Source organism: Oncorhynchus clarkii, chromosome 22, assembly GCF_045791955.1.
Source record: "Oncorhynchus clarkii lewisi isolate Uvic-CL-2024 chromosome 22, UVic_Ocla_1.0, whole genome shotgun sequence".
Classification (NCBI taxonomy): domain Eukaryota; kingdom Metazoa; phylum Chordata; class Actinopteri; order Salmoniformes; family Salmonidae; genus Oncorhynchus; species Oncorhynchus clarkii.
In genome coordinates this window covers 5,202,477-5,217,409 of record NC_092168.1, presented here as the reverse complement: position 1 = coordinate 5,217,409, position 14,933 = coordinate 5,202,477, and the positions used below count along the sequence as shown (strand labels likewise).

General features: G+C 40.1%; 1 protein-coding gene across 5 annotated transcripts in view; it reads left to right on the top strand.

Moving 5' to 3' along the window:
* LOC139380224 (poly(rC)-binding protein 3) overlaps positions 1 to 14,933 on the top strand; it is a 167,972-nt gene that overhangs the window by 130,751 nt on the left and 22,288 nt on the right. For 4 of the 5 annotated variants that reach the window (XM_071122756.1, XM_071122754.1, XM_071122755.1 and 1 more), the window contains one exon: positions 3,172 to 3,250. In XM_071122756.1, the coding sequence (XP_070978857.1) occupies positions 3,172 to 3,250 (79 nt within the window). The remainder of the gene's footprint in view (positions 1 to 3,171; positions 3,251 to 14,933) is intronic. The other variant, XM_071122757.1, reaches the window with a different exon arrangement.

The following is a 14,933-nucleotide window of genomic DNA, read 5'->3' as shown; positions in this document are numbered from 1 at the left end:
CTCACAAAATTTGAGTTTGCTATTCACAGGAAGCATTGCCTGATGTGAACAATGCTTCGAACAAAAGAGATCTCAGAAGACCTAAGATAAAAAAATTGGTCACTTGCATAAAGCTGGAAAGGGTTACAAAAATATCTCTAAAAGCCTTAATGTTCATCAGTCCACGGTAAGACAAACTGTCTATATATGGAGAAAGTTCAGCACTGTTGCTACTCTCCTTAGGAGTGGCTGTCCTGCAAAAATGACTGCAAGAGCCCTGCAAGAGTGTCAGCTAAAGACTTACATAAATCTCTGGAACATACTAACATCTCAGTTGGCGAGTCTACGATACGTAAAACACTAAATAAATAGTGTTCATGGGAGGACACCACGGAAGAATCCACTACTGTCCAAAAAAACTTTGCTGCACGTCTGAAGTTCGCAAAAGTGCACCTGGATGTTCCACAGTGCTACTGGCAAAATATTCTGTGGACAGATGAAACTACAGTTCAGTTGTTTGGAAGGAACACACAACACTATATGTGGAGAAAAAAAGGCACAGCACACCAACATCAAAACCTCATCCCAACTGTATAGTATGTTGGAGGGAGCATCATGGTTTGGGGCTGCTTTGCTGCCTCAGGGCCTGGACAGCTTGCTATCATTGACAGAAAAATGAATTCCCAAGTTTATCAAGACATTTTGCAGGATGATGTCTGTCCGCCAATTGAAGCTCAACCGAAGTTGGGTTATGCAACAGGACAACGACCCTAAACACAGAAGTAAACCAACAACAGAATGGCTTCGTCAAATGAAAATAGTGGCCCAGTCAGTCCTGACCTCAACCCGATCGAGGTGCTGTGGCATGACCTCCAGAAAGCAATTCACACCAGACATCCCAAGAATATTGCTAAACTGAAGAATGGTCCAAAAATCCTCCTGACCATTGTGCAGGTCTGATCTGCAACTACAGAAAACGTTTGGTTGAGGTTATTGCTGCCAAAGGAGGGTCAACCAGTTACTAACTCCAAGGGTTCACATACTTTTTCCAGACTGCACTGTGAATGTTGACACGGTGTGCAATAAAGACATGAGAATGTATGGTTTGTGTGTTATTAGTTTAAGCAGCATGTGTTTTGTCTATTGCTGCGACCTAGATGAAGTTCAGATAAAATTTTATGACCAATGTATGAAAATATCCATTTTTTTTCGAAAGGATTCACATTTTCTTGAAACTGTATATACCATTACGTTGGTGGCAAGAATTTTGTATAGTAATTTAAATGGACAAACTTGTGTTGAATCAAGTGTTTTTTGTATCAGTTCATAAACTATCGAAAATCTCTTCCCATTTATTTTGCAACCTGTATGGCGCAGCTGTCAACATTTTTGTCCTCAAATGAAACTGTTTTTTCTATTTATGCCAATTATTTTCAGCCAATTTGTATCTTTAATATATGGCAGACAACAAACAAGTTCCCTAACTTCTCCCTCTTCTACTTGGCTCCTCCGTTTATGTGGTAATGCTGCAATCAGTTGGTTATAAATTGGGATTGAGCAGACATTCACATATATTTTTGAAAGCTGCATATGTGACTTATCTCCAGCAATTATTTTCTATTTCTAATGTTATTAAGAAATATAATACCACTTTTATTGAAAATCAATAAAGAATGTTTTTTTATTAATCAGTATATTTGAGTTTAACCCTATTATTTATTGTAACATTTGTTCTATCTTTTTTGGAGGATAAATCATATTCTACATAGGGTCCATTAATAATTTAACTTCATCTGTCTCTGTCTCGAGAGCATCTCGAGAGCTATCGCGTGTCAGATCCTTTAATTCGGAGAAGGCATGATTGATGTCAGGGGAACCATTGGTTGACATTACAATCACTCAAATAGGGCCTTGACATCCTCCCCACCCTCTTTAAGCTACTCTTTAAAGGGTGAGGGATTCCCAAGCATCCATCTCACTCATTATTGATGGCAATGATAGACAGTGAGGGAAAATTGTCAATTGCAAAGTTTTATATGGGCCAAGTGTTGTTGGACTGACAGCCAGGCCCATGAAGGTTGTCTTGTTGGTCTTGGCAAGGTTGCCTATCTCTGGTTTACTGTAAGAAATGGTTTGAGTGGTCAATCTTGAGTTATACTGTATGTTACTAGATTATTAATTGTAAAGAATAAATACAGGATTTGTGAATTTCGGACTAATGTGTCATCCACGTTGTAAGATGAGCATATTGTTCCATCAGGGTTACGCACCATCGATTTTCCCCAAAGTTACCGGAATACAGTTTTGAATCAAGGAGTTGTTCAATGTTTTGAAGTTTCAGATGCAACAACAATAAATGACAAACTAGGATCTCACATAGATCTAAGTTACTGGCCAATGCATGTCAGACCACGTTGTTCTGTGTTCTAAATTTAAGCCCCAAACCGGTCATGGCTAATCTTAAATAAAACATTGAAACATTCTTTCCTTAGCTTGTCTAATTGCATAAACTTAAGTCTAGCTCACAAGGTTTGTGATTGCAATTGCAGTATTTACTGTATGTTAACCCTTAGACTCCAACTCTAGGTACAACAAGAATGGAGACTTCAACCATGTATTAGGGGTATATTTATTTAATCAGACAATTTCGGATGTGAGTCAGATGTTTTGATAAATGTTGCAAAAATTACTGGACCTTTTAACCAGAAAACCAACCAGATTGAAGTGTTCACACATACATTGCATCACAGATAAATACATTAAATTAGAATGTTAAGAAGTTAGTTGATGTCTTCATTATCAATGGAAAATATTATAATGCAACAAGTTGTCTGTGTTGATCTTTCCTATGAAAAAGCTGCATCTCTGTTGATTATGCAATCCATCTGCTATTACAAACTGGATACAGCAGCAAATATAACACCCCATCTCAACCACATTGGGCTAAGTCCTTCAAGTTCTCTCTCTCTCTCTCTCTCTCTCTCTCTCTCTCTCTCTCTCTCTCTCTCTCTCTCTCTCTCTCTCTCTCTCTCTCTCTGTGTCTCTCTTTTGCTCTCTCATCTCCCACCACCATGTGTCATGCCTCCTCTCCTCACTGTTTCTCCTCACTGTTCTAGTTTTAAGTTCTTGATTTCTTGTCGGTGTGACCTTACAATAACCTCTTAGTTCTACTGTCGCTCCTACCCCCCTCAGCAGTTGACCAAGCTCCACCAGTTGGCTATGCAGCAAACCCCCTTTACCCCCCTCGGACAGACCACCCCTGCTTTCCCTGGTACGTACCCACAAGCCCTCTCTCAACACTTCCTTCTCTTTGTATCTGTAGACACTGTCATCTCTTTCTTCTTTTTCTCTCTTTCCTCTCTTTCCCTATGTCTCTGGAGGTTGCTTTTCTCCTAAGCTTGGCTTTTTGTTTGGCCCTGCCTTCATTTGGTTGACATTTTGTCATGCATGAGGACTCTATTTTGAAATACCATCTGGCAACAACTATTTGCTACATCCCAGCTATGGTCTCTTTTGAGATTTAGTTAGTTCCCAGTTAATATAAAAAGGACAGACACATGGACAGAGGACAACTCCAGTCTCCTGCATCTGCATTATATGGCTTGGACTTTAGTACTAAAATCATTGTCCTCATATAATGTAAAACTCAGGTATTTGTAAAAGACACAACCAAGGTCTCATGAATAAAGATGGCGCCGTTTGAGTCCTCTTTCCACCAGTGTCATCTACAAGGACTTGACGATTACCATTTTATTCAGGACAGGATTGATTGATTAAAACAACAACCAGCATTTCAGGCTTTTCAAAGGGTCTTATTGACCCTACATTTCAGAGTTCCTGATTCCTAAATGCCTTTCAAAACAGATCCTGAGAATCACGAGGAGGAACACCATCAAAAACATCCAGCTGTCAATGTTCTTCGAATTTGAAAAAAGCAAGACGGTTGCACTTTATTTGACGGTGAAATCACTATTTTGTACTTTTCTTTCAGAGCAGGCAATGCACCAAACAATAGGCCTAAATAACCTCGTACTCTCTTTCACAAACACCTGACTAACTGTACATGACTGTACAGTGGGGTCCAAAATGATTGTAATTATTATTGCAATTGATTGAATTACACCCTTGATAAAGATGAGCAAAAAAGACTGTAAAAATAAATAATATTTGTGTGTAAATTGGGAAATTATGGTATTTTATACTGTTACAATTACTCAGAGAAAGAGGTTTTGTTTAATTAACAAGTGATATCTTTTTTCTCAAAAAAGTGGTCAAAATTATTGCCACCCCAGTTTTCAATACTTTTCAATACCTCACCATGCGAGGATAATGGCACTGGGCCTTTTTCTAAAATGTTTTAAGAGATTGGAGAACACATTGGGACCATTCCTCCATACAAAATCCTTCCAGATCCTTGATATCCTTCACCTGCTCTTCATTTCAAACCACAGGTTTTCAATGGTTTTCAATGGTGTTCAAGTTCAGGGGACTGACCTTTGGAAAATGTTGAATTTGTTGTCATTTAACCATTTATTTGTGGATTATGTGTGCTTGGGGTTATTGTCTCCCTGGTAAATCCACTTGCTGCCAAGTTTCAGCCTCCTGGCAGAGGCAACCAGGTTTTTGGCTAAAATGTCCTGGTACTGGGTAAAGTTCATGATGCCATTCACCTTAACACGGGTCCAAGGACAAGTGAAATTAAAATAGCCCCATAACATCAAAGGTAGAGCACCATATTTTACAGTAGGTATGGGGTTATTTTCTGCTTATGCATCCTTATTTCGACGCCAAACCCACCACTTGTGTGCGTGGCCAAAGAGCTCTATTTTCATGTCATCCAACAATTGTAAACACCTGAAGTTTGATAAACGGCATTGGCACTTAGATTGGAATCAGTGCTATGGTAAAATGACATGAAAATACAACTCTTCGGCCACACACATTGTTACAGGCTTTGGTTTTTCTCTCCATTTTAGCTTGTGTACCTAGTTCCTTAACACGTTCAGGGCCGATTTTACCATATAAATCTCGGTGGGGCAACAAAAAATAAGTGGGATGCATGCCAGCAAAGGCACTACACAACACAACACTAAAACATACATTAATTGCACTATAGCGGTGCCCACAAACTGTTAGGGCCTGTCATCAAAGTGTGACATTCTCTGGATTTATGGTGCTTTCAAAACAACTGGGAACTCTGGAAAAAAAGCAAGGCAGCTGTCTATCGTTGTCTCTGATTGAAGCCATATTTAGGTAGCCTGTTTTCCCATTTTGAGTTGTGGGTGAATATTTTCTTGGTTAGTGTTTGTCGCATCTTCAGAACTGTTCGTTTATCGTTTTGTTGTTTTTGTTCGTGTATTCATCCTTAATTAAAAGTAGTATGGATACGTACCATGCTGCACTTTGGTCCTCCTCTCCTTCCGCCAACGAAAATCATTACAATAAATTTGTGTTGACGTAAAACTACTTTCACAAGCAAGGCACTATCCCTACACAAAGAAATATCCACAGAAGTCACCACTCACTACAAAGCTTCAGTCTTTTTCTCCAGTGCCCAAAGACAGGGGTGGGCAAAAAACTGGTTCCTTGTATCCACCAATTTGTCATTGCTGCCATGAGAAAGGCCACACTGTCCTAAGTTAAAACAGAAAATGAGATAGAGAAAAAGCAGTTTCTTCTTGTGGGAGCCCTCCAGCCATTAAGTTTCTGGTTGGGAGTGGTTTATCTCCTAAACAAGCGTTTTGGTCAGACTTGAATGAACCCTTTGTTTCAGACGGGTTTGTGTCTCTGTAGAGTGGTGATACTGTTAAGCAGTCTTTAAAGATACTGCGGGACACTGGGTCAGCCGAGTCCTTCATTGTGGAGGGTGTTTTGCCTTTGAAACTTTTGCAACTGGTTACAATGTGTTAGTTCAAGGCATGGAGGTGGGCTGCATGGTAGTTTCATGCAGTCCATCCATGTAGTGAACCATTCATGCAGTGAAACTCGAGTCTGATCTTGTTTCTGGTCCTGTGGTCGTTGGAGTGAAGCTAGTCTACATGTGAAGGGGGCCTCACTAATTTTGGGCAACGATTTGGCTGGTGGGAAGGTTGTGCCAAATCCTGTCGTTTGTAAGGTGCCCAGAGTAGAGGAACCTGACGGGTTATCAAATAAATACCCTACAGTCTTCCCAGCATGTGCTGTTACATGTGCCGTGACTAAGAAGATTGCTGAAAGGAAGTCTATTGTTGAGGATGTCACCGATCCCACCATGTTTGTCCTGTTTGTGATATTTAGGTGTGGTCCTGACTTCGGTAATCCCTCCAGAGTTTGAAAAGTCCCAAAGGTGAGCGAGTTAGCAGGACATCTGAAAGAAGAGAGGGTCCCTACAGTTGACACTTCGATGTCTAGGAAGCAGCTGATTTCCAAACAGAGAAAGATGCTTCTCTCTCCCCTCTTTCTGGTACAATACGTCCAAAAGAGGAATTTGATTAAGTTTGTGGGGTACTTTGACAGAGATGATGTTCTGATGAGGAAATGGCAGTCTCATGCCACTTCTGGGCAAGACAACTGACAGAGTTACAGTCCAACAAGAGATACTGAGGGACGCATAACTTCTTATGGCCTGGTCTGAAAAATTATGTTGTAGCTTACTGTACTTATCCTGTCGCGTTTGCCAGCTGACGGGTTAACCCAATCAAACTGTTCCGGTTGCATCTTTTCAGCCTATACATGCTTTTGACAAACCTTTCCGACAGGGTTCTGGTGGACTGTGTTGGTCCTGCTTATTCATCGAGAGCATGAGGAAAGCCAGATTCGCCCTGTGCCTGTGGTATGGTTGAGTAACTCAGTGATCCTGCAAAACGATAATGGATTTTTGGTACACTTATCTACAGGGGATAAAGGCGACATTGCTGCACTACTTTTAGAATATCAAGGTTTATTCTCAGATGTGCTGACTCAGACAAATTTACTAGAGCATGACATTGACGTTGGGGACTCTGCCCCAAATAAACAGCACGTCTATCAAGTGAATCCTGAAAAGAGAGAGAAACTCTGCAACAAGATGTAGTTCATGCTTGCACACCGCATTGCACAACATGGCAACAGTCTGTGGAATTAGCCCTGTATAATAGTACCTCAGCCGGGTGGGTCTCTGCATTTTTTCCCCAGATTTTTCGTAAACACAATACCATTACTAAGCCAGACTCATACCCTTTGCCCAGGGTCAACAATTGTGTAGACTGTGTTGGTGCTGCCAAGTACGTTAGCAAGTTTGATCTGCTGAAGGGATATTGCCCCTCTATCTGAGGGCGCCGAAGAGCTATCTGTTTTTGTTTTCTTACCTTTGTCTTCTGTTCAGTTTAAGGAATGCCACGTTTGAATGTGTATGCACATCGCACAACAGTGTATCTCGGGAAGGGCCAAGGAAAAGTCAGACCGGTCTTCTCGCCAGGAATTGCACCGAACTTTGCCCAGGTTGTTGCTTCACCTAGTATGGCAACTGCTCGGCATCTGACCGTAAGGTGCTACAGAGGGTAGTACATCACTGAGGCCAGGCTTCCTACCATCCAGGACCTATATACTAGGCGGTGTCAGAGGAAGGGCCAAAAAATTGTCAAAGACTCCAATCACCCAAGTCATAGACTGTTGTCTCTGCTACTGCACAGCAAGCGGTACCAGAGCACCAAGTCTAGGACCAAAAGGCTTCTTAACAGCATCTACCCCCAAGCCATAAGATTGCTGAACAACTAATCAAATGGTCACCAGGACTATCCCTTTGTTTTTACTCTGCTGCTACTCTCTGTTTATTATCTATGCATAGTTACTTTACAAATGAGCTTGACTAAACTGTACCCCCCACATTGACTCGGTACCGGTATCCCCTGTATTTAGCCTCGTTATTGTTATGTAAATTCTTGTGGTACTTTTTACTGCATTGTTGGTTAAGGGCTTGTAAGTAAGCATTTCACAGTAAGGTCTACACCTGTTATATTCGGCACAAATAACATTTGATTTGATTTCAGTGCCTTAGAAAGTAGTCACACCCCTTGAATGTTTCCACATTGTGTTGGTTACAGCCTCAATTCTTACAAATTAATAAAAAATGAAAAGCTGAAATGTCTTTAGTCAATAAGTATTCAAACACTTTGTTATGGCAAACCTAAATAGGTTCAGGTGTAAAAATGTGAATAATAACATAGTAAGTTGCATGGACTCACTCACTCACTGTGTGTAAAAATATTGTTTAATTACACTTTGGATGGTGTATCAATAAACCCAGTCACTACAAAGATACGGGCATCCTTCCTAATTCAGTTGCCGGAGAAGAAGAAAACAGTTACAGAGTTTAATGGCTGTGATATGAGAAAAATGAGAATGGATCATCAACATTGTAGTTACTCCACAATACTAACCTAATTGACAGTGAAGAGCAGGCAGCCTGTACATAATAAAAAACATTCCAAAATGTTGGCAAGGAATTAAAGTAATACTGCAGAAAATGTGGCAAAGCAATTTACTTTTTGTCCTGAATACGTTTTATGTTTGGGGGTAAATCCAATACAACACATTGCTGAGTAACACTCTCCATATTTTCCAGCATACTAGTGGCTGCACCATGTTATGGGTATACTTGTAATCGTTAAGGTCTGGGGAGTTTTTCAGGATAAAAAAGAAAGGGAATGGAGCTAAGCACATGCAAAACCCTAGAGGAAAACCTGGTTCAGTCTGCTTTCCACCAGACACGGGGAGATGAATTCACCTTCAGCAGAACAATGACCTAAACCACAACCCCAAATATAGACCAGATTTGCTTACCACAGCGACATTGAATGTTCCTGTGTGGCCTAGTTACAGTTTTGACTTAAATCGGATTGAAAATCTATGGCAAGACTTGAAAATGGTTGTCTAGCAATGATCAACAACCAACTTGACAGAGCTTGAATAATTTTGTAAAGAACAATGTGTAAATATTGTATAATCCAGATGTGCACAGCTCTTAGAGACTTACCCAGAAATATTCAGAGCTGTAATTGCTGACAAAGGTGATTATAACATGTATTGGCTCAGGGCTGTGTACACTTCTCGTTTTCAATACATTTGCAAACCGTTACAAAAACATGTTTTCACTTTTTCATTATGTGGTATTGTATGTAGATGGTTAAGAAAACAAATGTCATTCTTTTTGAATTCTGTCTGTAACAAAACAAAATGTGGAATAAATCAAGGGTTATGAATCGTTCTTGAAGTCACTGTATGTGTCAGCCTCTACCCGTCTAGCTACCCCTCTAGTGGTCTATACCGATCATAACCTCTCTCGTTTTCCTGCAAAGGACTAGTTCCACAAATGACCGGCTCCTTCACTGGAATCTGATATTGCAGAAGTTCCCCCTTGAAATTCAACATGTCTGCGGCAAGGACAACTTGATCTTTCGAGGGTGGGCAGTCAATACGATTTGTGTGTTCTGTGTTTAGCCAGCAAATTGAACTTCTGCACATTTTAGATTTCCTGCATGTTTTCCATAGACATTTGTTTTGTTTTGTTTTGGCTCTTAAGTATAACAGAGAAATATTTAAAAGTGTCATTTTCCCTCTGTTTTCAAAATCTTGCGCTTTACGCAGCTACTTTATTTTCTATATATACAAAAATAATAGGGATGTAAAAGCTAACTGGTAGTCTAGCTAACAAATAATACAATTGACTTCCCTTTTTTTAGCTAGCTAGTTCCAGACAATTTTCTCATCATGAATGAAGTAAGTATAGTAACAATATTTTCTTGCAATATTGACACAATTTAGATTTATGCATTGACAGTTTGGAGTGGACACAGACCAACACTCTACCCTCACGTTGGGTCTGGATTACCAAGAGACTGCCACTGACGACCCAATCAGCACTCATCTCATTGTCCATAATAACAGAAAGGGCAGGCAGGGGTATTGAGGGTGTGCAACTTACATTTTTTGTTAAATAAATAACTTTCCGCAAAGATTGGCCTACGTTTGCATATTTCCAGAAAATGTATGATTGGAGCTGTGGTTTTGCTATGCTGCATTTCTGAAACAGAAATAGCAGAGACATACAAGGATGAAACATTACATGATTTGTAAATCATATATATATTTTAATGATATCTATTGAAAATATGAATTTTTTGAGAAATACAGATACATAAATGATCAGGTGATATGATGCATTTCTGAAAATGTGGATTTGTTCATGCCTGAGTATAAAGGCTTAGATTTGTCTGCATGTTGACACCCGGAGTTTGAATATTCAACAAATATGCATGCTCATCAGGTGCGTGTCTTGAACGTATCTCAACCCAGATATCTCCCTGGACTCAAATGGTAGCAGGGAGATTTTGGAGGTCCAGATTGAATGTATGTATAAACTGTCCCATTACCGAGAATACCCTAGCTCCGTATAGGAAATTAAACTCCCTAGATTCGATGTTCGCGCATCTGTGAAAATCGAATTTCCAAAATTTAATAAATCCCCATAAAAATAATTATGTTGAAGCTGCAGGTATGTTTTTTTGCATGTGCTGTGTCTCAATACACCACATCCACATATGTGGTGAAAGGCAGCAGAGCTGCAGCTGTGTTTGTCAGACCATGAGACATCCTGAAAAATCAGTCTTCTCATGATAACATCAGTAGTGTCTGAACGGTTTGGCCCACAAACTACAGTATTATGACCCCACTATGGAAGGTGAGACTCTCACAAACACATACATGTCGGTTTGCTCTAGGATGCCCGCAAGCCTCACAAGACTCATCTGAAGGTAGCCCGGTACCAGTTTTTTTTTAAGTATCGAAGTATACACTATGGAAGTAGTTTAGTTCCTAAAAAAAGAGGTTGTGTCAAATATTTTTGTTTTATTATTTCCTGATCTTTCTTATATCTCTCAGATATAGGGCAGACACTTCAGAACAAACTTCCTTTTTATTGTATTTTTTGACTATCTGTGGTTCCATGTATGTGTTATTCAATGTGTTTCTATGGGCTACTGGCAGTAAGGCCAAATTCAATGTTTCGTCAAATAATGTTTTCATATTTTTATGTATATCTAAAGAGGTCCTAAAATTCTAAGTCAAATAACTAAATGATCTTTGGTAATGACCATCTTTGTATGACCGCCGGCTTAGACTAGGGGTTTTAAAAGGACATATGTATCTGGAGCACCTTATATCTAATAAAATGCCAGATATCTGGAAATATATAAATAAATCCCCTAATATTCACCGTTTTTGCCCAGTGATGTGGTTTGAATTGAAGCGAGCAGTCAATAAGCAGCAGGCAAAGGATAGCAAGGATCTGGAAAGATTATGCATGGAGGAATGGTCAAGATCCCTCCCAATGTGTTCTCTAATCTCATATAGCATTTTAGAAAAAGGCTTATCCTTGCAAGGTGAGGCATACAAAACAGGAGCCAATAATGTTGATTCTTATCTTTTTGAGAGAAAAAATAACATGACTTGTTATTACTTCTTGCGACTAGCAATCCCGGATCCGGGAGCGTAATCATAGCCTCAAACGAATTAACATAACGCAGCGGACATAAATACCAATTTTTTCCAAATTAGCTCCATAATATCGACAGAAACATGGCAAACGTTGTTTAGAATCAATCCTCAAGGTGTTTTTAACATATATATTCGATAATATATCCGTCGAGGCAATTGGTTTCTCATAAGAAGCGATTGGAGAAATGTCTACCTCAGTATTTTACGCAAGATTTTCTGCGGGAGACATCATGTGACCACTTGCTAAATGTGGTCCCTTACGGCTATTCGTCAACAGAAATGTGTAAAAAGACGTCACAATGCTGTAGACACCTTGGGGAATACGTAGAAAATGTAAGCTCATTCGTAGCTCATTCACAGCCATATAAGGAATCATTGGCATGAGGCGGTTTTAAAAAATGCGGCACTTCCTGATTGGATTTTTATCTGGGTATCTTTGCAGTTTTGGAAACGTCAGAGTGTTTTCTATCCAAAGCTGTCAATTATATGCATAGTCGATCATCTTTTCGTGACAAAATATCTTGTTTAAAACGGGAACGTTTTTTATCCAAAAATTAAAATATCGCCCCCTAGTCGTAAAAGGCCCAGTGCAGCCAAAATGTGATTTCCTTGTTTTTTATATGAAATATTTCCACAATACGGATCTTAATTTGGGCCAGTTTGCTACAGCAGGAGAATAATCCTGCAGCAACATGAAATTTGAATTATTATGTTGATTATAACTAATATTTGTAGGGGTTGAGACATTTTGGAAAATCAAGTCTGAAATTTCAAAGTGGAAATTACAAACTTCAGAATCCTTTTAAATCCTCAAATACACTACAAGTATTCCTGCAACAGGGTGATCAAATTAAGATCCTACATCTGCATGAAGTCGAAATAACACTGATAATGCCCTTTCTGTGTAAACTGATCTGATTATAATAGACTAATGAACATTCATCGTTCATTTGCATATACTGTTTCCTCCTAGTTCTGGTGCTGGTCCCGCCCAAAAGCATGAGAGAGAGTGCAATCTGTTTAGTATGTTATGCAAATAAATAAGAAAAATATATGAAGAATGACAACAACCTTTTATTGCAATCTGGTTTCTTTATTTTCTTTCAACACAGAAACATTCCAAAATGTGTAACTCAAGAGTATTTACTCATTAGACAAATTTAAACAGTATCATCAGAATGCCTATTTCGAATGATTAATTAGGCTTTGTGATGATATTGAAGATTATACCATGGGCCTCTGTGTCTCAGTTCTAACTATAACTTACTGCGTTTGACCTCTGAGACACAGAGGCCTAGAGTCTGCCCTGTAATCATGGCTTTCTGCAATGAACAGTAAAAGCCAGGATGGCCCACATAGCAAACAGGCTGTTTTGGTCCTGCATTTTCTAGTGACCTATTGAAAACAGTACAAGAATGATATAGCAAATGAAGATGTGTGATGTGCATGCCTTTTATTTGAATAATAACGTAGCCTACACACCTGTGGAAGTTTGTCACTTTCAGGGTTCAACTCCAGCCCCAAATAACAGGTTGAATACCATGAGCCTTTGTTACTATTTTTTTTTAAAGGGGTAGCGGTGGGCTCTAGACAATTATATCAGCCAATCAGGGCTGTATATAAATACACTATCTATACAAAAGTGTGTGGACACCCCCTTCAAATGAGTGGATTTGGCTATTTCAGCCACAACTATTGTTGACAGGTGTATACAATCGACCACAAAGCCATCTCCAAAGACAAACATTAGCAGTAGAATGGCCTAACTAAAGAGCTCAGTGACTTTCAACGTGGCACCGTCATAGGGGGCTACCTTTCCAACAAGTCAGTTCTTAAAATTTTTGCCCCTACTAGAGTTGCTGCGGTCAACTGTAAGAGCTATTTTTGTGAAGTGGAAACGTCTAGGAGCAACAACGGCTCAGCCGCAAAGTGGTAGGCCAAAAAATATGACTGTCATGAACTCAGATACCTTCTGCACCTCGACCTGTTCTTTTGGCCTGTTGTTTCAGAAGTTTTATTTTGTTCATAAATGTTTGTGTCAAAACCTGCTGGTTTGGACTAGATGTTTACCAACTAGACAGCTAGCTAGGTTTCAATGGAGCCCCCTTCACCTGGAACAGCTTATGAACGTTTCCACCGCTGTAGAAGCTGTGGTTATTATGCTCTTGTCCGGGACAATATTGACAATCCGGAGTACCAATGCGGAGGATTTCAGGATTCAGGAATGAGGTGGATATCCTTAGCAACCAAATTTCAATTCTGCGCGAACTTATGGGGAAAATGCAAATTTCTCATTCTCAACTCCTGTGGCTGGACACCGCTCTGGTTTGAAAGATGTATCCCCGCCTTGTCATCTGTCCCAATTCAAATGGCCAGGAACTTGCCTGCCAAGGATGTCGTCTCCATATGCTTCTCCTCAATATTGTAGTGGAGTAGACTTTGAACAGCAAGAGGATTGTTCCAAAGAGCGCTGGTGCCATGTCACAAGTTGTGAAAACCAAAGGCAGCGGCATGTTAAATGGACTAGAGTGTCTGCGAGAGGTCCGGAGCAGATCGACATGAAGAATAGCTTTGCCACCCTGGTGCCTGATCACCTGCTCCTTCATCGCTGGGACTGCCTGTGTCTGCAACAGCTGTGCTGATTCCAACTATACTGACTCCAATAGAGGCTTCGTCGTCGAGTTCGGCTCCTTTCCCTCTCTCTGGATCTGACAGGGCTCTGCATGCTGTGGAAGGTCTGGACCTATCGCCAGGAGCTGCGAGTGTATGCTATTCTGCTTCTCGTGGGCCCGTGAAATGTTCCAAGAGTTGTGTGAGGGATAGGAGTGGGTGGATTTCTCCATCCCCTTTTCCGGTCAATGTATTGGGCAGTTCAATGGTGAGAACTGTCTTAGTCCCTGGAGCAAAAACATTATGCTATCCAGGAGCAAGAGTACATCAATAAACACCTCCCAAACATTTTAAACCTGCATCGGGAAATTGAGTCTATCATAGTTCATGTGGGATTCAATGACATTATAAAGGGCAGCTCAGAACAGCTGAAGATGGATTTTAAAGAACTGACTGGGTCTCTGCATGATACCAACAAACACCCCATAATATCTGGCCCTGTGCCTTCCCTAAATCATGGCATTGAATGTTTCAGCAGACTTGTAGCCCTCCATAACTGTCTACTTGACAATTGCAGCTCTGTGGGTGTAACATTTATTGACAATTTTGATATCTTCTGGAAAAAAAGCTTGTTTTATAAGGAGGATGGGATCCACCAAAATCATTTTAGTTCCTGGATCCTTTCACAGGATTATGAGGCTGCGATGAGACAATGTCTTATCAATGACCCAAGCCCAGCTCAGTTAATCCCTACCATTGTGTCGCTAAATTGTCATAATGCTTTAGCAAATATAAATTATCCCAGGGGCATTGGTAGACACAATGGTATTTAC